Raw genomic sequence first — 22,997 nt, forward strand, 5'->3', positions numbered from 1 at the left:
TAAATAATAAGACTTGAAAGTTGAAATTACTCCTTGATCCATGGGCTACAGAATGAATGTTGTGGTAGCAGGCATGAAAACATTAATCTCTTTACATCTCCACCAGAGCTCTTGGATGACTAGGTCTAATGTCAATGAGCAGTAAAATTTTGAAAGGAATCTTTTTTTCTGAGCAGCAGATTTCAACAGTGGTCTTAAAATATTCAGTAAACCATGCAATAAGCAGATGTGCTGTCTTCTAGGCTTTGTTGTTCCATTTTTACTAGCACAAGCAGAGTCAATTTAGCATAATTTCCTAAGAGCTCTAAGATTTTCAGAATGGGTAAATGAGCCCTGGCTTCAACTTAAAGTCACCAGCTGCATTAGTCACTAACAAGAGAATCAGTCTGTCCTGTGAAGCCAGGCACTGACTTATCCTCTCTAGCTATGAAACTCCCAGATGGTATCTTCTTCCAACAGAAGGTGGTTTCATTTTCGTTGAAAATCTGCCATTTGCTGTAGCCACCTTGATCAGTTATCTTTGCTAGATCCTCTGAATGACTTGCTGCAGCGTCTACGTCAGCACTTGCTCCTTCACTTTGCACTTTTATGTTATAGAGATGGCTTCTTTCCTTAAACCTCATGAACCAAACTCTGCAAACTTCAAACTTTTATTCTGCAGCTTCCTCACCTCTCTCAGCTTTCACAGAATTGAAGAGAGTTAAGGCTTTGTTTTGTATTAGGCTTCAGCTTAAGGGAATGTGGTAACTGGAGAATGTTGATCTATTCTGACCACTAAAACTTTCTTCATATCAGCAATGGGGCTGTTTCACTTTCTTATCATTGGTTGTTCACTGGAGTAGTACATAAATTTCCTTCAAGAACATTCCCTTTGCATTCACAACTTGGTCATTTGGCACAAGAAGCCTAGTTTTTGACCTACTGCAGCTTTTGATATGCATTCCTCACTAAGCTGAATCATTTCTAGCTTTTGATTTAAAGTGAGAGACATGCAACCCTTCCTTTCACTTGAACACTGAGAGGCCATTGTAGGGTTATTAATTGACCTAATTTCAATATTGTTGTGTCTCAGGGAATAGTGAGGCCCAAGGAAAGGGAAAGAGATGAGGCAATGGCCAGTCAGGGGAGCAGTCAGAACACATACAACATTTATTGATTAAATTTGCCATCTTATATGGGCATGGTTCATGACACTCCAAAACAATTACAATAGTAATCAAGGATCACTGATCACAGATCACCATAGCAAACATGATGATAATGACAAAGTTTGAAATATTGCGAGAATTACCAAAATGTGACACAGAGAAAAGTAAGCACATGCCACTGGAAAAATGATGCCAATAGACTTGCTCAATGCAGGGCTGCCAGAAACCTCAATGTGTAAAAAAATGCAATATATGCAAAGTGCAATAAAGTGAAATGCAATAAAACAAGGTGTGCATGTAGAGGGAAACATCTTTATCCTGATAAAGAGCACACACCAAAAACGGGGGTGGGGAGAGAAAGAAGAAACTACAGCAAATAGCATACTCACTGGAGAAACACTAGAAACTAGAGGTACTGGTCAGCATACTAAGACAAAGCAAATTTTAAAAATTTTAAATGAAGATATGTAGATTAGAAAGAACAAAGTGATTTAACAGATATGATTAAGTAATTTGCTAAAAACTCAAGAGTTTACCAATGGGTGGGACAAAACCAAAATATAAAAGTAAACAATTAGAAAATATAATTTCAAGGGATATCATTTGTAACAGCAACAAAAGGCATGATAAACTATAAATTTAACAAATGATATTCAGATTGTTAATGGAGAAAATTATAAAATTTTATTGAAAGACATTACGGATCTAAAAAATAAGAGGGAAGCCCCATGTTTACAAATATAAAGATTCAATATAATGAAGATACCAGTTTTCTCCAAAATGACCTAATGTAAAACATGAAGAACTGATTCTAAATAGTGTATGGAAGAACAAAGGGTCAAAGCAGCCATGATATTCCAAAAGAATGAGGTCGGGGGCTTATCTATATCATCAAACTACTGTGTTTAAGAATATGATATTGACAGCAAAAAAGTAGAACAGAACAAAATAAAGAGAACAAAAGATCCTCCTACACACAAACAGAAACATGATATGATACAGGTGGCACTACATATTGGGGTACAAATTGATTATTCAATAAATGATGCTGTGATAAATGATTATCCACATGGTTAAAAATTAAAGTGAATCTCTCCCTCATACTATACACAAGTCAATTCCAGGTAGAATAACAACTTGAATACAAAAAATAAAGCTCTATAATTTTTAGAAATAGAGATTATTTTCACAACCTTGGGGTAAAGAATTCTTGAATAAGACACAAAACCCCATAAATGATAAAAAATATCGACACATTTACCAAATTAAAAATAAAAACAAGCTGGCACAGTTGTGCATGCCTCAAGTTCCAGCTACTCAGGAGAGTGAGGCAGGAGGATCACTTAAGCCCAGGAATTCAAGCCTGCAGTGAGCTACGACTGCATCTGTGAACAGCCATCATGCTCCAGCCTGGGCAATAAAGCAAGACCCCATCTCTAAAAATCAAAAAATGTTTAAAAAGTCTGTTCATTAAAAGACACCATAAAGAGAGTAAAAAATACAAGACACAAACTGAAAACAGGTATCTGCACACAATTTTTAAAAATCCATCAGCAGATAAGATAAACTTCCTCAAATCAGTAAGAAAAAAACGATTCAACAGAAAACGAGTGAAAGATACTGAGTTAAAAAACACAGGAAAGGAAATATATATATCACGCTTGTACAACCCGCGGCATGCAGGCCTCATGCGGCCCAGGACGGCTTTGAATGCAACCGAATACAAATTCATAAACTTTCTTAAAACATTACAAGATTTTTTTGTGATTTTTGTTTGTTTAGCTCAACAGTTATTATTAGTGTTAGTGTATTTTATGTGTGGCCCAAGGCAATTCTTCTTCCAATGTGGCCCAGGGGGGCCAGGCGTGGTGGCTCATGCCTGTAAGCCCAGCACGTTGGGAGACCGAGGCGGGCAGATCATGAGGTCAGGAGTTCAAGACCAGCCTGGCCAACATGGTGAAACCCTGTCTCTACTAAAGATACAAAAAATTAGCCGGGCATGGTGATGCACACCTGTAATCCCAGCTACTCAGGAGGCTGAGGCAGGAGAATCACTTGAACCTGGGAGGCGGAGGTTGCAGTGAGCTGAGATCGTGCCACTGCACTCCAGCCTGGGCGAGGGAGCAAGACTCCGTCTTAAAAAAAGAAAAAATGTGGCCCACGGGAGCCCAAAGATTGGGCACCCTGAAACATACAATATGTTAATTACATAAACGTTGAAACAAGTAAAATTAAACACATCATTTAAACAAATATGTACATGTAGTAAAACTATTCAGAAAAGAAATACACAAAATTCAAACGCAAAATTCAGAATCGTAGTTTTCTCATAAAGAGGGAAGGGAATGCCATCAGGGAGAGATACAGGGACTTTCAATGGCACTGGAAATGTGCTATTTTTTCAGTTGACTTGTGGGTGCTTTTTTATTAATGTTCTTTATACCTTAAATAAATGTTATAATCTGTTCTGTGTGTAGAAGCTTCCTTTGAAAAGCTGATGGACCTTTTGTATAGGAAGCTGAAAGCAATTTTCAAAATTTTGATGTTTTAAAGCAGAATTTCTCTCAAGAAAAATCATTAACCAGTAAAATGGAGAGAAGCAGAGCTCATCTGGTTAAAGTGGGGAGGGAGAAGCACCAGGACCTCCTATACTCTCACTCATAGTTCAAAAAAGATCAGACAGCACAGGAGTATTTGAGAGATCCATATGCATGTTCCTTAAATACCACTCAAATTCTTCACATCCACATGTAAATTTGTTCCAGTGTGTTACTATACAAAACATGGTCTCCTCCAAATCAGCTCAATTACATTAGCATAGGCATTTTTAGTTATTATGGTGACAGGTGTGACTCTAATAGTCATTTTTATCTTATTTAATTGGCACATTTCCCGGGATTATCAAATTGGCAATTTAAGACACACTCAAATTGGTAAGCTCCAAACATTTTAAGTTTCCTTGAATGAGAAACATTGTACTCAGTTTCGACTAGGTTGAAAAATAAATTAAGAAAACATTTCTAGAATCTTTAATAGATTTTTTTAAAGAACCATGCTTTCTGTTAATCTGATTAATTTGAAAAGGTTGTAAAAATAGGTCGTCAAAAATAGATTTTTAAGAAGGATTTAACAGAATCAAAATAGCAAAGGAACAGTAAGCCAGTGACAGTCTCAGAAATGAATGTCTGGCACATAGTAGGGATTCCAATGCATTTAACAGATGAATAAACCTGAAACAGAGTCTAAGTAAAACTTGAAAATTAATTCACCGGCTAAGTTTCCATTTATTTTTATTTTTTTTATTTTTTTTAACTGCCATCTAGTTCAATAACCTCAGATGATGTAACAGTTGGGGATATTAGCTATGTACACACTTTAAAGCAAGTACAGAATTTTTCTTCCATATTGTAATTACTTTCCATTCAAAGCTATATAAGAAGGAACTATTGCCAGGCACGGTGGCTCACGCCTGTAATCCCAGCACTTTGAGAGCCTAAGGCGGGCAGATCACCTGAGGTCAGGAGTTTTGAGACCAGCCTGATCAACATGGAGAAACCCCATCTCTACAAAAAATACAAAAGTAGCCAGGTGTGGTGGTGCATGCCTGTAATCCCAGCTGCTTGGGAGGCGAGGCAGGAGAATTGCTTGAACCCAGAAGGCGGAGGTTGCAGTGAGCCTAGATCGTGCCATTACACTCCAGCCTGGGCAACAAGAGCATAACTCTGTCTCCAAAAAAAAAACAAAAAAGGAACTACTAGGACAATTCTCCCTTACATTTCTTATTCCATAGCCTACAGCCCTGATTCCAGTCAAACAAATAATGAATTAGTACATATTAAGAATTCAAAATATACAACCAAATATAAGTCCAAAATATGTTCATTTATAAAGAACAGTGTTGTAAGTATTATAGCTGCTGGTTGTGGCAGATTTGAAAAACTTATTTTTAATTTCAAACACTTCTAGAGGCTAGCTGTCCACGTTTTTAAGCAAAAAAAAAAAAAAAAAAAAAAAAAAAAAAAAATTACTGGGTGGGCACGGTGGCTCATTGCCTGTAATCCCAGCACTTTTGGGAGACCGATGTGGGCGGATCACAAGGTCAATAAATCGAGACCATCCTGGCCAACATCGTGAAACCCTGTCTCTGCTAAAAATATAAAAATTAGCTGGGCACCGTGGCATGTGCCTGTAGTCCCAGCCACTCCGGAGGCTGAGACAGAAGAATTGCTTGAACCAAGGAGGCAGAGATTGCAGTGAGCCGAGATCACGCCCCTCCACTCCAGCCTGGTGACAGAGCAAGGCTCCAACTCAAAAAAAAAAAAAAAAAAATTACCTTACAGACAGGAATCATTAAATAGTCCCTATGCACTGACACTTTTAATATACATTTAAAAACAAACCTATTCCGATTTTCATTCTATTTAAGCAGAAAATCACTTAAAACCTAATTCCCAGAAAAAGGGTTTAGTTCAAGGGCTTAGATATACACAGTCATGCCCTTTGGTTGCAAAATACTTAGAAAACTGTTTTCCTCATCTAAAAAATTCAGAACTCTTTATTTTTGAAGTATTAACTTATAAAACACAATTGAAATGGATGTCCCTGAAAACAGTCCTAAATCTAGATAATCTGAGACCTCTTAAAAGGTTTTCCTAAGTACCCAGCCACTAAGAACAGCCGACCTTGAGGTCAAAGGATATATACAGAAAATAAAACAATTCCCTGAAAAGAAAAGGGACAGTATACTATCAGTCTATAAAAAATTTAAAGATCACAGACACCATCTATCACATCTATGCAGATTCTCTAACAATAACCTAAAGTTATTTTCCTCTTATTTTATAGTTTGTGTGTAAAAGGAATAAGTCTAACCAGGTATGAATAGATTCAAGTCACAAATCCTACCCCATTCCTTTATACTTACTTGCAGCCTGACAATGAAATCGAAATCCTCGTGGAATTTCACCTGTAATACACAATATCTTGTTGAGAAGCAGAAATTTTAAAGTTCTCTAGTGCTACAGTAATACTCTACAAGATGACCAAGTTATCACACAGAAAGGTAATTTTTATTACATGAAAATACAAAAGATTAAACTTTTATAGGGTTTATTTTTAACCAAAGGTATGAAAACTGTTAAAGAATTTGGTATACTGTCTAAGCTACTTTTAAAAGTAAGTTACTCCTTACAGAGAAAGAAATGCTAGATAAAGAAAGCATGTGTCAAAAGAGTCTTAGCTCCACGTCCATGAATGGGCCTCAGGGGGTCATAAGGGCGTTGATACAGCAAGGTGTATATGCGTTTCTCAGAGGAAAAACAGTCCCCAAATTCTATCTTTTTAATATTTTACAACCTATGTGGGGAAAAGCAGCTCTTTGACTTGTCCTAAGTAGCAACACTCACAAGTGTGAGTAGGATGATTAGCTTTTCTGTCATCTAAAAATGAGGAAAAAGTGCTGGGATGTCCTAATTAATTTTAAAGTAATTGATAATTGACAAAACTAAAAATGAAGTCATGTCCCCAATCTCTTCTCCCTATATATTTTTCCTACTTACCTTCAAGGGTATCAAATCCTATGTCTTCATACCTACCTTGCTTTTTAATGGGATGGAACAGTAGGAAGAAGAGATGCTGATAATATCTGAGAGCTGATTAAGTATTAGGCTATTTCCATATTTGTCATCTATTCCTTAGAACAATCCTCCAATAGATATTATCCCCACCTTACAGATGAGCTAATAGGTTCAGAGGGGTGAAGTAATTTCTTCAAGGCTACAAAGCAATAGCAGCTTAAAAAGCTAGTCACCACTGAGGTGAAGGATGAGGTAGAGAAAGAAAAGATCATGGCATACACGGCTTTTAGAAAATCCCAAGATGTAAGGCCATAGGTAGGTGAATAGCAGGCTATGAATTGTTCAGATAGTCTATCCATCTGATTTTAATGGTAACTTGAGGTTAAAAGCCTAAACCAAAAAACCCTTTGTCAACACCTAATTCCTAACAGTTTTTCAATAAGCATTATGAAGTCTTGTTACATTAACAACACAGCTGTACATGAGCTTGTAAGAAAAAGTACTATTATCAAATAAAGTCAAGATTTAAAAAAAAAACCATACACGTTTAAGATCTAGCATCTACTCTGACTACTTACCAGGATTTATAAAACTGTGGAAATCTGCCATAATACCTTCTTGGAGAGAATACTTAACACAGCCAATTTCACAAGGGAGGAAGCGCTGTTCACAATGAGGAGGTAGCTCGCCATGGCTAAAAATGTTCAAAAAATAAAAAATGCCTCCAAGGAGAGCTAAAAAAAAATTGTAAGATAAAATGAATAAATGAATGTCTCAAATTTACCTCTTCCACAAAAGCTTCTTTAGTTGAAGGGAAAAAATGTTTTAGAACAATTTTCTTTCTGTTCCTATATTCCTAAATGAGCTGGAAAAGAGAAAACCAATCAGCCGTACCAAATAAAGAAATCAAAATTCTTATAATTACAATTATCAAGGATTAAAGTAACCACTCTTTGCATGAAGCAACAAAATTATTCCAACTTGCAGCCAGCTCTACATAATTCGGCCATAGATAAGCCCTGAATCTCAGGAATGACACAGAGCAGTGACCCATATTCAACAAATATATAGGTCTGGGAAACGAAGCTGGGCAGAATCAATGTAGAAAGATTGTAATATAAACTATGAACAATTTAGTTCATTCTTTTTTCACTTTTTACCAATATATATAAGACCACCTATAAATCCTCTAAAGGAATAAAGGAATGTGAGAATGTGTGAAGTGTTATTTACCAAGACTGGACACATTTAAGACTGTTAAAAGTTTATCAGTGTTCAACAAAGGCAGAACACAATAAAAACAGCCAGAAGGAATAGCAACAACCCTTATTAACTATGTTCTCTTCTTGGCAAGTTCCATAATTCATTTGTATCTTTATAAGCCCCCTCCACCACCCAGGATTTTTAAATATTTTATTCTTAATTGACAAATAATAATTATATACATATTTATGAGGTACAATGTAGTTTTGATACATGTATACATTGTGGAATGATTAAATCAAGCTCATTAACATATCCATCACCTCACTTTTTGTGGTGTGAATATGTAAAACCTACTCTTACCAATTTTGAAACATACATTAACATAGTCATCACACTGTAGAACAGATCTGAAAACGTTCTTCCACCTGTTTACTTTTGTTTTTAACTTAAGTATATTTAAGTGTCCAATTATAAACAAGTCTAAAAAATACCTATGTTTAACAACATATAAAGTGGTAGAAACAGAGAACAGATTTTTGTTAAAAAAAAAAAACCACTCTCCTATTTTATTTCAACAAATTACCTAATCTTTTATAATGTCAGTACCACAATATTTAACACTTGCAGTTATTTACTTTGAAACGGAGGATCAAAATGAACAGAAAATATTTTTACTGACAAATATAGTGTTTTGGGCACTCAAATTTATCTAAGCAAAATATTTCAGGATTACTCTACCTTGATCACCTTTTAAAGACAAAGTTGACATATCTGGAGGTGAAACATTCTGCTTTGGTACAAGCATGCCTGGCCTCCTCAGTGGTGTGAAAACAGGTTTCTAAAGAGGAAGAGAATGATTGGCCACATAAACTCTTGCTGGGCACTTTAGACCATACATTAAAATTTAGCTAAATAACTGCAAAACAGCCTATAGATTACCAAGGTCAATGAATCCAGTGAATAAATATATCTGTCAATAATACCAACACCCAAAGGCAGAATAACAAATTATAAATATTCTGAATCAGAAGGGGAGTGGTAAATAACCAATGCCACTACTACTGAAAGCCATTTTGCCCACTACTGATTATCCAAGGTAATTATACTGAGCCACCTACTACATGCCAGGCCAGTGGCCAAAAGCACACTATGCCCCAAAGTACTCTAATGTTGCTTGTTTTTCACTTAAAGTCAAAACCAGATTATGTTGTCTCCAAGTCTCACATGAGGAACACATACAACATAGCTTAAGTTTTGAGGAGAGATATCTTGTAAGAATAAGGCTTGCAAGTATAAGTACAAGCTCAACTGAGCTTCTACTCATAAATCCACAAAATAAAACTATCTCTTGAATTTCAATCCAATGTTGACAGTTTAAGAATGGAATTTTACCATGTAAGAATGGAAAAAACAAAGGGTAGGGTAGCACCAACAATTACCTTGCACTTTCCTGATACAAATCAACAAGAAAACAAATTTTATTTAGTACTTTAACATTCTACTACACAGAAATTTACCCAAATAAACTTCATTCAACTTTTTTTTTTCTTTTTTTTGATACAGAGTTTTGCTCTTTCGCTGGAGTGCAGTGGCGCAATCTCGATTCACTACAACCTCTGCCTCCCGGGTTCAAGCGATTCTCCCACCTCAGCCTCCTGAGTAGCTGGGACCACGGGCGTCTGCCATCACACCCAGCTTTTTTTATTTTTTACTTTTAGTAGAGTTGGGGTTTCCCCATGTTGGCCAGGCTGGTCTCAAACTCCTGACCTCAAGTGATCCGCTCACCTCCGCCTCCCAAAGTGCTGGGATTACAGACGTGAGCCACCGTGCCCAGCCTATTCAACTCTTGTAAAACATACACACATACACCAACTAATCCAAGTCTTGTTATTTCAATATTTTAAACACAGCAGCTGGCTTTGTTTCAGGTGTCATTTTTAAAAGAATGGTATATTTTGCTAAAGAAAAAAAGACAGAATGGTCTAAACTACTTTTAAGCCCCCACTGCCCACCCCCCACCCCCCGCCAAGGCTCATTAATCACAGAAGAGTTGAAAGGGACACCTTGATGTCATCTAGTACAACCCCTAGATGTTACACTCCCATTACCGATCAAAGTGTATTGTCTACAGGTTTCCTAACAGGAATTCCCCAGGCCTTTCACCATCAAATTACACCAATGTGTGCATGTCCTAGTTGTGGAGGCTGTTGGTTTTTTTTTAACAGGCATTCTGACACCAGGGGAAAAGAAGAACGTCGTCTTCGCACTAACCGAACCCCCAAAGCAGTCTACCCTTGACATTCACTCATCCAGCCTTTACTGAATATGCCTATGTGCCAGGCAGATGGCGGCTCTTCTCTCGTTAAGTTTACCTGCTTCTCTGAGGGCCCAGAGTCCTTTCCCTGAGCGGCCTTCCATTCTCGAGCCATTTCTGCGTATTTCTCCTTTTCTTCCTCCCTCAGAAGCTTTTGGGGATTGAAGGGGCAAAGAAGAGAAACAGCCGTGAGGATCCCGTGCTCTAGGGCCCGCAGGCAGATGCTGGGGCATTACAGGGAGGTGGTTCTGGTGTCGGTTTGCCCAGGGCCACAAACGGGGGCCTTCCTCTTCCTCTGGCAGGGCCAAGCCGCCTGACCTCCTCGAGGCCTTCTGCCCTCCCGCCTCACCCTCCGGCTTGCCCAACTGCCCGGCCCAGCCCTCTCACTCCGCTCCAGCCTTACCGCCCAGTCTGCGGAGCAGTAAGGGATGGCATCAGCAACGCGAGCCACAGGCAGGCCTCGTCGCCGTAGTTCGGGGATCTTCTCCTGCACGAAGAAATAGTAAGCATTCCGGCTGGGCTTGCGGTTCGGCATGGCAGCGCGGTCAAACTTCCTGGCCTCAGACAGAACAAAGCACCGGCGCCCTCGCCGGGCTCCCGCCCTAAGTAACAGAGGTAGGCGCCTGCGCACGCAGCCCGCAACTCTCGGCCAATCAGGAAGCGACGCGCAGTCGCATTGCCCCGCGGGGGAACAAACAGCCTGAGACTGGAAGATTCCGGCTCGTGCCGCCTTGCGGGTGAGGTGGGGGGAGAGCGCCCTCGCAGGTGCCAAGTGCTCGACTGGGTGCGTGGCAGGCGGAGGCATTGTCACATGGGAGGCCTGGAGCAATTTCTGTACATTATTGCGTAATGTGCGACAAAGTAGGTAGAGAAAAAGAGGAGCTGCGGGTGTTTCCGCGTTTTACAGGTACAAAGGGCCAGCCAGGTTTATGCCAAGCACTGTGAAAAGTGTTGAGGAACATGTATGAGGAACATGACAATTAGGTCTTCCTTGCCCTCAAGTTTACAATCGAATGAGGGGAGAGGATGACAAAAACCAGTGAAGCAACAAAACTCGAATTTTTAAAAAGTACATTCAAAAATAAGTGTTAGAAGGAAACAGAGGAAGAGGTTGAGATTTAAAATATCCTTAAAGTTTTATAGATTTCCTCATAAAACTGTTTCCTTTTTGTCAATTTTATTCCTAATTAACAATATGAGTTTTTATGAAAAATTTCTTTTAAAAAATTATATTTTCTAATTGGTTACTACTGATGTCTAGAGAAGGTATTGATTTTAGTGTTGGTCCTGTGTATATAGTCACACTGCTGATCTCTTATACTAGTTTACATCGTGCTAGTTGGTTCTCTCGGTTTTCTAATTACGTTTCCCAGAGAAAATTCCTTTCTCGGGTCAGCTTTCTAAGTGTATGTATATATGGGGTATGTATATGTTTTAAAATCAAGAATGGCAGTTGAAAATTTGCTAAATTTCTGAATCTTTTCAGGTAATCACACGGTTTTATCTTTTAAATTTTTTTTTTTTTTTTTTTTTTTTTTTTAGACAGGGTCTCAGTCTGTCACCCAGGCTGGAGTGCAGTGGCACGATCCCGGCTCACTGCAGCCTAGACCTCCTGGGCTCAAGTAGGACCTCCCATCTCAGCCCCCCGAGTAGTTGGGGCTACAGGTGCACACCACCAGGCCATGGTGATTTTTCTGTTTTTTGTAGAGACGAGGTCTCCCTATGTTGCCCAGGCTGGTCTCACACTTCTGGGCTCAAGGATCTGCCTGCCTAGGCCTCCCAGAGTGCTGGGATTACAGGCGTAAACCACTGAACCTGGCCTAATTTGTTAACATAAAGAATATTGCTAGAGTTTTCTAACGTTGATGCAGCCTACCATTCCTAGTATAAACTATTGTTGATCATGAGGCTTTGCTTATTTTTTAAAAAACATAATATAGAATTTTGGCTTCCTTGATTATAGTAATATTGAACTGTATAGATTTTGTGGTATTTTCTTTACCAAATATTGGTATCAGGGTTGTGTTCAGATAGAATAATAGATGGGAATTATCTATTCCTTGACAGGTTGGTAGAGCTTATTACTAAAACTCTCTGATCTTTTATATCTTTAGAGGGTGCGTCCACCTTTAACTACCATTTCAATATCTTTTGTATGGTTATTAGTCTTCTCAGTTTTCTTAGTTTTCTTCACCTAATTTTTAAATTATATTTTCCTAGAAAAAGTGTCTATCTCATTTAGATTTTTCTAGTGTATTGGTATAAAATATGGCAAGGATCTGAAGCAGCTGGAACTTTCATACATTATTGGTGGGACAACTGCTTGACAGTTTCTTATACTCATCATAGGACCCAGCAATTCCATTCTTCTAGGAAAATGAAAATATGTATCCACAAAGCCTTGTGGATGAATTTTGAGAGTAGCACTATTCATAAGAGCTCCAAGCTGGACAACCCAAATGTTCATCAACAGGTGAACTGATAAATTGTGGCACATTCATTTAGTAGACTACTACTCAAGAATGAAAAGGAATGAACTATTGATATTCGACATGGATGAATTTTGAAATTTTGTTGAGTGAAAGAAGGCATACATAAAAGTATACATAGGATGTGATTCAATGTATACAGAACTTGAGAAAAGGTAAAACTGTAGTTATAAAAATCAGATCAGCATTACCTGGAGCCAGGAGGTGGGGAGGGGAGATTGAGAACTGACACAGGGAACCTTCTGGGTTGTCAGAAATGTTCTCTACCTTAATTGTGGTGTTGGTGGCTATTAGTAGTATATATTTGTCAAAATTCATCAAACTATGGACTTAAAATAGGTGTGTTTCATTTTAAAGTCAATAAAGTTGACTTTAAAAAACATTGGCATAAAAACAAATGTAACAGTTGATTGTAATTTTAAACACACACACACACACACACACACACACACACCCTTCCTTTTCATTCCTAATTATTTATGCCTTCCAGATTTTTTCCTTAATACTTGCCAAATTTTGTTTATTTTATTGATCTTTTAAAAAACACTTTTGATTTTATTGATCCACTTTACAGTTTTTCTTTGCCTTTTCACACTTTTCTGCCTTAAGTTTATTAATTCCTTGTTTCTACTTCAGGCTGTTTTATGTTTCTTTTTTTAGTTTCTTGAATAAAAAGCTTTGTTCAATTTATTTTCTTGCCTGTTTATTATGTTTCTAATTTTTCCCTTCTCTGCGTGAGCTGGATTGATAAGTATTTTTTGCTGTACTTTCTCTTCCACTGGTTTTAAAGTTATACATTCTATTTTTCTTCATTCTGCTGTTACCCATAAATTTTAGTGTACTTGTTTTAAAACTTACATTTTTATCACAACTTTTACAGCTAATAGGTATTCATATCCCCTCTTCCCAAACAGACAAGCAGCTTAGAAAATTATTACTTCTTCCCACTCAGACTCTCTCACTCCACGCACCACCGTCCCACTTCTGTCTCCCACGTTGGTATCATCTGGGATTTTAATTTCACATTGCTTTTTTTTATAACAACATTTAGATATGACTGAACTATAATAAACACAATATATCTGAAGTGTATAATTTATTGAATTTAAATTTACGTGTACACCTGTGAAACCATCACTGCCATCAAGATAATGAACATATCCATCCCCTAAAGTTTCCTCACTACTCCTTTACACTGCTTGAAGTTGCCCATGGTTTACTGATGCTCTGTTCATTTTTTTCCTTCAGTCTTTTTTCTGTTTCATTTTGCATAGTGTCCATTGGTGTCTTTGTGTTTAGTAATACTTTATTCTGTAATGTCTAATCTGCATTAATTCCATCCAGTGTATTTTTCATATCAGATTGTTTATTTTCATCTCTAGAAGTTGATTGGGTCTTTTTAAAAAATCTAAAAATCTTTAAGCATATCTCTACTTAACATAGTCTATCCTTCCTTTACGTTGTTTAACATGGAATACAGTTGCAACATGTAATATAATTATAATAACCATTAATTCTTGTCTACTCATTGTATTATCTGTTTCATTTCTGGGTCTGTTTCTACTGATTGATTTTTCTTCTTATGGATTATGTTGTCCTGCTTCTTTTGTATGCTTGGTAATATTTGATTGGATGCTGGTCATTGTAAATTTTACCCTGTTTAATGCTGCATATTTCTATATTCTTATAAACATTTTTGGGCTTTGTTTTGGGACACAGTTCTGTTACTTGGAAACAGTTTGAGTCTGGTTTTCACTCTTTTTAGGCTTTTCTGCTTTGTTATTTGAGATCAGAGCAATCTTTAAGGCTAATTTTCTCCTCTACTGATATAACATCTTTCTGAGTACTGTACTTGATATTCCATAAAATTTGGAGCCAAATTCCACTTTGGCTGATGGGAATATAAACTATTTCTAGTCCTATGTGAATTCCAAGGATGGTGACTTGTAATCCTTTCAGGTTGTTCTTTCTTTGGCTCTGTGTAGTTTTTTCCCACACATGCACTGATCAGTATTCAGCTCAGGCTTCAAGGGAGATCCTTACCATATCTCCAGAGCCTTTTTTTTGGTGATTGTGCTGTTCCCTTGTTTCTGGTACTCTGCCCTGCAAACTCTATCCACTGTGGCGCACCTTGACACCCACCTCCATCTCCTCAACTCAAGGAGACTCCACTGGGCTCTGCCTAGGTAACCCATTGTGATACTGCATTCCGGTACTCTCTCCAGGCAGCTACCTGTGGCAATCACAGAGCTCACCTTGTTTGCTGTGGTTCTTTCAGGGGTTACTCATCTCTACTCCCCAGTGTCTAGTGTTTGGAAACATTGTTTCATATATTTTGACCAGTTTTTTTATTAGGTTGGTGCAAAAGTAATTGCAGTTTTGTTTCAAGCTACTGGATACATTCATTTCCTGTTATTCCACCTTGGGCAAGATGGCTTTTTCATATTTTAACATTTTTAAAACCATATCTAGATTTAACTACCAAATTTTTAGATGGGTGATCAGGGCAAACCTCTATGAGGAGCAGGTGGCTTTTATAATGGGAAAGGATGGAAGGAATAGAGCTAGTCATGTGAAGAATTGAAAGAAGAGAGTTCTAGACAGAGGGAACAGTATGTGTAAAAGCCTCAGGTGATAAAGAATTGGGTGTCTCTTCAGAACAGATGGAAGACTAGTTAGTGTTGCTGTACTGTATCTAGTCAGGTGAAGAATGGTGCCTGCTGAGGTTGGAGTGATCAACAGGGATTTCGGCTTGACCATGACCATTGTAAGGGGTTCGAGTATTGCTCTAAGTACAATTGTTGTTCATTTAGGGGGGTTATTTTATATTTATTTATTTATTTTTAATTGACAGATACAAATAGTATATATTTATTGTGTACAACATATTTCGAAATATGTATATGTTGTGGAATGGCTAAATCAAATGACTTAACATATGCAGTACTTCACATACTTATACTTTTTTTGTGGTGAGAACACTTGAGATCTACTCTATTTAAGGGTTTTTAAAAAACATGTCATGTTTTCTATTTGGAGAAAGGGTTCAAAGCATTAAGAATGGGCATGGTGAGACCAGTTAGAAGGCTCCTTCAGGAGTCCATGTGGGTGATGATGGCAACCTCGAACAGAAAGGAAAGGCTGGGCTCAAATTGTATTTTGGGAAAAATAGAACTAGCTAATGGACTGGTTGTAGGAGTAAGAAAAAAGGAGGAGTCCTAGGATTTTGGCTTGAGTAACCCATGGGCACTTAGTGCTTTTACTAAGATAGGGAGGACTTTGGGGCAGAGGGAGACAGTGCTAATGCCAAGGAGGGTCCAAGGTCCAAAGCTCCCAATAATTTCTATTATCTGCTCCTCTCCTCATAGGTCCATTTTTTTTTTTTGAGACAGGATCTCATTCTGTCAACCAGGTTCGAGTGCAGTGGCGCAATCACAGGTAACTGCAGCCTCAGTCCCATGGGCTCAAGTGATCCTCCCACCTCAGCCTCCCGAGTAGCTGGGACTACAGGTGTGCGCCACCATGCCCAGCTAATTTTTGTATTTTTTGTAGAGACGGGGTTTTGCCATGTTGCCCAGACTGGTCTCATACTTCTGGGCTCAAGTGATCTGCCTGTCTCAGCCTCTCAAAGTGCTGGGATTACAGGTGTGAGCCACTGCTCCTCTCCTTCTTTGATAAAATTGATTTTTTTTCTATTTTACTTAAGTCCTACATAAACAGAACAGCTTTCCCCATTTTCCAACCAGATTGATTTTTTTCTATTCAGAAATTCTAAAGGGTGGCAGGTTTGGGTTGAAATATGTGGAGGGGGTGGATCAAGAGTTCTATTATGGACATGTTCATTTTGAGATGCCTACTATATATTCAAGTGGAGATGTCAAGTAGGCAATTGACCATGTAAGTCTGGAGTTCTGGGCTTGAGAAAGAATCCAGAAGTAAGCCACATAAAGATGGCATTTAAATTCATGAACTAGATGAGATCATCTAAGGAGAGAGTGAAGAGAGAGAAAAAAAGGATCCAGGATGGAGTCCTGAAGAACACTAGCGTTTAGAAGCCAGAGAAGGAAGACCCAGTAAAGATGACTGAGAAGAACATGTGAAAAAGTAGGAAGAAAGGCAGGAAAACCAAGAGAGGGGAGTGATTCCAGTAGCAAGTGGTTCATTTATTCAATAGATATTTATTAAGAGCTCACTGAATACCAGCCTCTATTTTAAGCACAATAGGTTGAATAGAAAAAAGCTTATAGTGGAAAAAAACCCAGGTAATAAATAAATAAACTATTATGTATATAACAAGATGTCAGAACATCTTTTTGGACAATAAGTCCAATGAAGAAAAATAATGTAAGATAAGGGAATAGCAACAGTTAGAGGGTACAATTTTAGGGTGGTTATTAAAGGCCCTATATGAAGAAATGAAATTTGAGCAACGACTAGAAGGAAGAGAGCAAGCAAACCATGAAGATATCTGGAGAAGAGCATTCCAGGCAGAAAGAATAGCAAGTGCAAAAGCTCTGAGGTGGGAGCATATCAGGTATGTTTGAGGAAAAGCAAAGTAAGTCACATGGCTGGAGTAAAGTGAGTGAGGGGGAAAGTAGAGAGAATATTAGAGAGGGAGGTAGGGCCAGATCATACAGGATTTACAGGGCCTCCATAAGGACTTTAGATTTTTGTCTAAATTGGGGGAAACCACTGGAGATTTGGATGACTATTACTTTTTTTTTTTTAATTAAGTATAAGGTGTGATTTTCAACCAAGTACGTGTTATGCAAACCACTGAAGAGCACCACAAGTGTTCTTGGAAAATGTGGCTGAATTTTTTCCTGATGGTAGTTTAAGTGAAGGCCAACATTATTCAGTGTGCATCTTCCCTCCTGTGCTAATAATAATAATAGTAGTAATAATAGGTGACATTCATTGCAAGCTACATCCAGCTTTCTGCTAAACACTCCACAAGGGTTATCTTATCTCCCCTTCACAACAACCCTATGAAATAGATTCCATGATTATCCACATATTGCAGAAAAGGAAATTGAGGCTTAGAGTGGTGAAGTGACTTCCACATGCCACACAGCCTTTGAGTGACTTTGACATCTATGAGATCCCAACTTAACACTCATTCCAATCTATCTTAGATGTTCAAGGTTGTTTATTACCTGATGCTTTGCCAAAGTTAAGTGATACATTTCTGAGTACCATCTAGACATTGTTTGAATGTGCTCTCAGATCTTTAGTAACTCAACCTGATGTCTGGTTGATTCCTCCTGCTTGCAATATACATGTGAATTCTACCTCTTGTGACTCCTTGCAATGTCTTTCTCAATTGATGTTAGCATTCTCTTCGTGCTGCCCCTTGTTAGGTGCTTGTTACTTCTTGAGCTCTTGTAATGAGCTCTCCCATGGAAGAGACCTCAATCTGTTGTCTCTGTCTCCATCAATTCATCCTACACCCTGTGGCCAGAATAACTTGGTTGGGACACAGGTCTGATCTTGTTCTACTTAGAAATTCTCATGGATGGTACATTGCCGGTGGAATTACATCCAGATCTGCTAGCCTGGTTTCCCTTGGTTCAACCTCAGCCTACCTTTCCAGCCTTATTGCTGACTCTGCCTTTTGTAAACCTATGCTCTGGGCAGCAGTTCCTATTCTCACCTCTGCCTATTGCCTGTGCATCTGTACTACCTCCTGCTCCCTTTCTGCCCCTAGAAATTCTGTCCAGATGATGTTAAAGCTTAGCTCAGGGGTCACCTTTTCATGAAGATATCTCTGACCAGGACTACTGATAACTAATTGACCCTCCCCCACTTAATTTTCCTACCATATTTGGTACATGTCCTAATACAGGCCCTGTCACACCATCATAAAGACCACATATTTGCTTCCCTCCCTCCCTCCCTCTCTACACACATGGAGACAACTCAAATGTAAGCTATTTGACATAAGGGGCTGTGATTCATTCATCTTTGAATTCATATTCGTTTTAATTTCTAGATAGCATAGTGTCTAGAATATAGTAAGTATTCAATAAATGTGTGGAATAAATGAATGAATTCAGGGAAAAGAAAAGGAGAGATGACGAAAAGGGAAGATGATTACACTGGGGGCAGTTTGTAATTAATTAGACAAGTACACATTGATCATCTCTATGTAAAAGGCACCTACTCAGAATTGGGGAAGGAGTACAGAATTAACACTTCTATGAGAGATCCTCGCCCTGCTACTTCAACACAAAGGTCAGGGCTGCTGTTTTCTAACCCTGGTCTTTAAAGCCCACATGCCACTTCTCTTGCTTGAGCAGTTTCTTTTCATGGTGCTCCATGTTCTGGCCTTCTCATTCTAGCTCTCTTCCCTGCCCATTTGCTGGGGGTGAGGTCATCGGATGACATATTTGTTCTGGCTCATTTCCCTCTCTCAGGTTCTGTCTTTGACCTATGCCAGGAAGAAGGCCTTTAGGAGAATGTGTAGGGCTGAGCTCTGAGAAACAATCTTCTGGCTAAATCACCAAGACCCAGAGCCCAAGGCAGCTTCATCGTGTAAACTGTAGAGCAGCCAGTTACCCTTTCTTCCTATAGCCTTTTGGCTGTAGGAAGCTGCTTGACCACTAGTATAAGAATTGCTCTGCTGCTCATCTGGGGGGCTGTCAATGCTGTTCTGGTCTCCAAAGGATGCTAACAATGAAATAAAAACAGAAACAAAAGCAAAAACTGGAGACAGGGCTCCTAAAAGAGCAGTAACCTTCATCTCTGGCTCTGTAACTTTCAAAGAAATTATAGGTTGCACTGTCAGTAAAAGCTCCCAGGGCTCAACTGCTCATAATTAACTTGATTAACTGCTCACGAATGAGACATAATGAGAGCAGGTGTACATGTGGGGGCTTTGTATCTGGCTGAAGATACAGGCCTGACAAAACACCTGTCACTCCTTCTCCTTGCTTCTCTCCTTTCTGCAGGGATGTCCTAGAGACTGGAGGACAAATTCACAATGAGTAAATTTTGGCATGGGCACAGCTTTTGTCCAGCACCTTTTCCTATATTATAGAAATATTTCTATAGAGGGTATAGAAAATTATAGGCTGGGCACAGTGGCTCAAACTTGTAATCCCAGCACTTTGGGAGGCTGAGGTTGGAGGATTGCTTGAGCCCAGGAGTTTGAGACCAGACTGGGCAACATAGCAAGATGCAGTCTCTAAAAAAAAAAAAAAAATACAAATTAAAAATTAGCTGGGCATGGTGGCATGCACTTGCAGTCCCAGCTACTTGGGAAGCTGAGGCAGGAGGATAGCATTGAGCCTAGGAGTTCAAGGTTGCAGTGAGCTACGATGGCACCATTGCAGTCCAGTCTGGGTGACAGAGTCAGACCCTGTCTCTAAAAGAAAGAAAGACAATTATAAAGAAAAAATATAAATGAATGATGATCTTCCCAGAGATAACCATTGTTACTCATTTATTTCCTTTGTCCCTTTTAAATGTATTTTTTCATATTTGATACCAAGCTCTAAATATACTTTTATGTTCTTTTCTTCTGCACATTATCCTTGGATGGACCTTTTTAGGGAATGCTTTGGTAGAGAGCTAATTCAGGCAAGGGCTGCCCCCACTGTTGAGCAGGATCTAGCTTTAGGATGGGGCACACAAAGCATCACCTAATTCAGCACCCAGCACCACTGCAGTTGGATTTGAAGCCTGAGACTGCAGGTTCTTGGATTAAATCTGCTGGAAGTACATGGAATTTTCAACACATTATCCCAGGCTTTTACCTTTTTAAATTTCTAGATAGTGTGGTGTCTAGTGTCCACTGTTCTTGCCAGTTCAGATTTTGTTTTGTTTTGTTTTGGCATAATGCATTTGTATACTTGCATTTCCTTTCTTTAAAGCATTTTCTTAATGAAACAATTTATTCAACATGAAAAGACTTCAAGATTGAAAATGTTTTTGGTTTTCAGTATAGGGTGCCTAGAGTCTCCAGTTTTTTTAGTTCCTTGGTTTTCTGGGTTCCAGTTTTTTTAGTTCCTTGGTTTAATTTAGTTTTTTTTTTTAACTTATAATTCATTGAGGGTGGTTTTGAAGGTATGGAGGATGGGAAAGATAACAAACCCAAAAGGTAGCAAGAGAAAAAAAAAGATGGACCAAACTTACGTGAGAAAAATGGTATCTGTTTCAGAGTCATACTTCATATATTCCTCTTGGAATGCAGGATCAGAGAGGAGAAGTAGAAATATGATTTTATCTGTGTGCTTTAAACAGACTCACGTTAAGCAGTATTCATGTGCATGCATGCCTGTGTGTCTGCAATGAAATCATGTTTTAAAGAGGATTCAGCTACATTATATTTATAACTATGTGGTTGCTACCAGCTACCAGTATGTCTCCTTGTGGTGGTTCACTTCTCTTTTCTCTGTGTCCTAATTCTGTTCTCTAGTGTAGAGCTTTGCTGAAGCAGCCTGTTAGTCCCCCCACCACATACAATCCCAGCTGTGGCTTCCTGGGAATCTTGTTCTGGTCCCATACAGGTCATTGTTGTGACATGTTTGTGTCATTGCAGTAGAAAGTTTGAAGTATTGCAGAGCCAGACCCCTTCCTTGGCTGTGATGAATCAATCTCTCTATTTGGGGTCCTGTCCTATTAGGTCAGAATGAATGAACAACTGGAGCTTAACCAGATACAAGGCTCATTAGAAAACATCAGCTCAACAGCTTCTCAGGAGAACAAAAAGATAGGTATTGCTTCTTAAACATTACTGTGCATTGGAAGCACCTGGGGAAAGTGGTTAAACTGCAGATTTATGGGCTCCACCTGGAGTTTCTGAGCTCATTATTCTTAGTAGAGCCTGGGAATCTGTGTTTAAGCAAACACAGTAATATGATCCTGATACTGGAAGTTCAGAAACCACATTGGGACTCTGGGTGCCATATCCCATCACCCACCACCAATATGGCAAAATAACACCATTTTCCCATCCTCTTTCCACCTCCATCCCTTAGGCTACATGTTTTGAATCATTACATATATTTCAAAATTTATATTAACCCTTCATCACCTTGGTAACAACATGTGCAAGGTGATGGAGGGGCACACATTGTGATTCACTCCAGTTTAGCATCCCCTTCAGGATGGCCTGGGCGCCACTCACTCAGGAAGATTCAGGATACACCATGTGTACCTCTCTGGCTATAAAGTAGACATGCAGGGCACTACATGGAAAACACATTTCTGGGATGATGGACAAGGCAACTGCATTCTATGATTCATTGTGGCACAAGCTCTTCTCCAAGTCTCCTGATTCAACTACACATAGACACCTCCTCTGAGCAGACATGAGTTCATTTCTGTGGGCATTCACGTTCCACTTCATATACACATCCAGGCTTCCTTCACTCAGTCCATCTCCCATTTTTCACATGTATAAACTTGCTCATATGTCCAAGTTTTGCATAAAATGCCATTATTTTTTGAGACAGGGTCTCACTCTGTCACCCAGGCTGGAGTCCAGTAGCGTGGTCACAGCTCACTGCAGCCTCAACCTCCCAGGTTCAAGTGGTCCTCCCATCTCAGCCTCCAGAGTAGCTGGGACTACAGGTATGTACAACCACGCCTGGCTAATTTTTGTATTTTTTGTAGAGATGGGGTTTCACCATGTTACTCAGGCTGGTCAAATTCCTGAGCTCAAGCGATCTGCCCACCTCAGCTTCCCGAAGTGCTGAGATTACAGGTGTGAGCCACTGCACCTGGCCAAAATGCCACTGTTATGTGTGCTTAGATAATAAACACTATTCAAGCTTTTTTGTGCACTGTGTGACACACACACATAGATGCAGTAAATGGCACAGCATAATACAAATATATCATCTCAATCTTCTGGTGTAGATGTTCTTTTTGTGGTGCAAACAGTATATGCTTTAGAGTCAGATTCAAATCCTAGCTCTGCCACTTACTAGTTGCCTGATCTTAGAGAAGTTAGTTAAATGCTCTGGGCCTAAGTTCCCTCTTTAGGGTTAAATGAGAAGGTTTGTTAAACATGTAGAACTCTGCCTAGAACCTAAAGGAAACCCACAAATGTTAGGTACCTCCTATATTTTTATTTTTCTGTATATGAAAGGAAATAGTCCTCAAATTTCTCTCATGCAGTACATAGCATGAAAAAATCATCCTGGCCAAAATAAGCAAAGAAAGAGTTTATGAAAGGATATTGGGTGGCTCAAAGAATTGCTGGGGAAGTGAAGAGCCAAGTGTAGAAGAGAGGCTAGAACCCAGAGAGCCTGCAAGA

The 22,997-nt window shown here is 38.9% G+C and overlaps 1 protein-coding gene across 8 annotated transcripts in view; it reads right to left on the bottom strand.

The window, feature by feature from the left end:
- Positions 1 to 22,997, bottom strand: part of MAEL (maelstrom spermatogenic transposon silencer) — a 46,666-nt gene that overhangs the window by 22,071 nt on the left and 1,598 nt on the right. For 2 of the 8 annotated variants that reach the window (XM_009436562.3, XM_054656967.2), the window contains exons 2-6: positions 10,648 to 10,731; positions 10,303 to 10,395; positions 8,669 to 8,768; positions 7,303 to 7,458; positions 6,073 to 6,114 (exon numbers count right to left, since the gene is read on the bottom strand). In XM_009436562.3, coding sequence (XP_009434837.1) covers positions 6,073 to 6,114; positions 7,303 to 7,458; positions 8,669 to 8,768; positions 10,303 to 10,359 — 355 coding nt within the window. In that variant the 5' untranslated portion in view covers positions 10,360 to 10,395; positions 10,648 to 10,731. 8 annotated transcript variants of the gene reach the window in all.

Source organism: Pan troglodytes, chromosome 1 (genome assembly GCF_028858775.2).
Source record: "Pan troglodytes isolate AG18354 chromosome 1, NHGRI_mPanTro3-v2.0_pri, whole genome shotgun sequence".
NCBI classification, from domain to species: Eukaryota; Metazoa; Chordata; class Mammalia; order Primates; family Hominidae; genus Pan; species Pan troglodytes.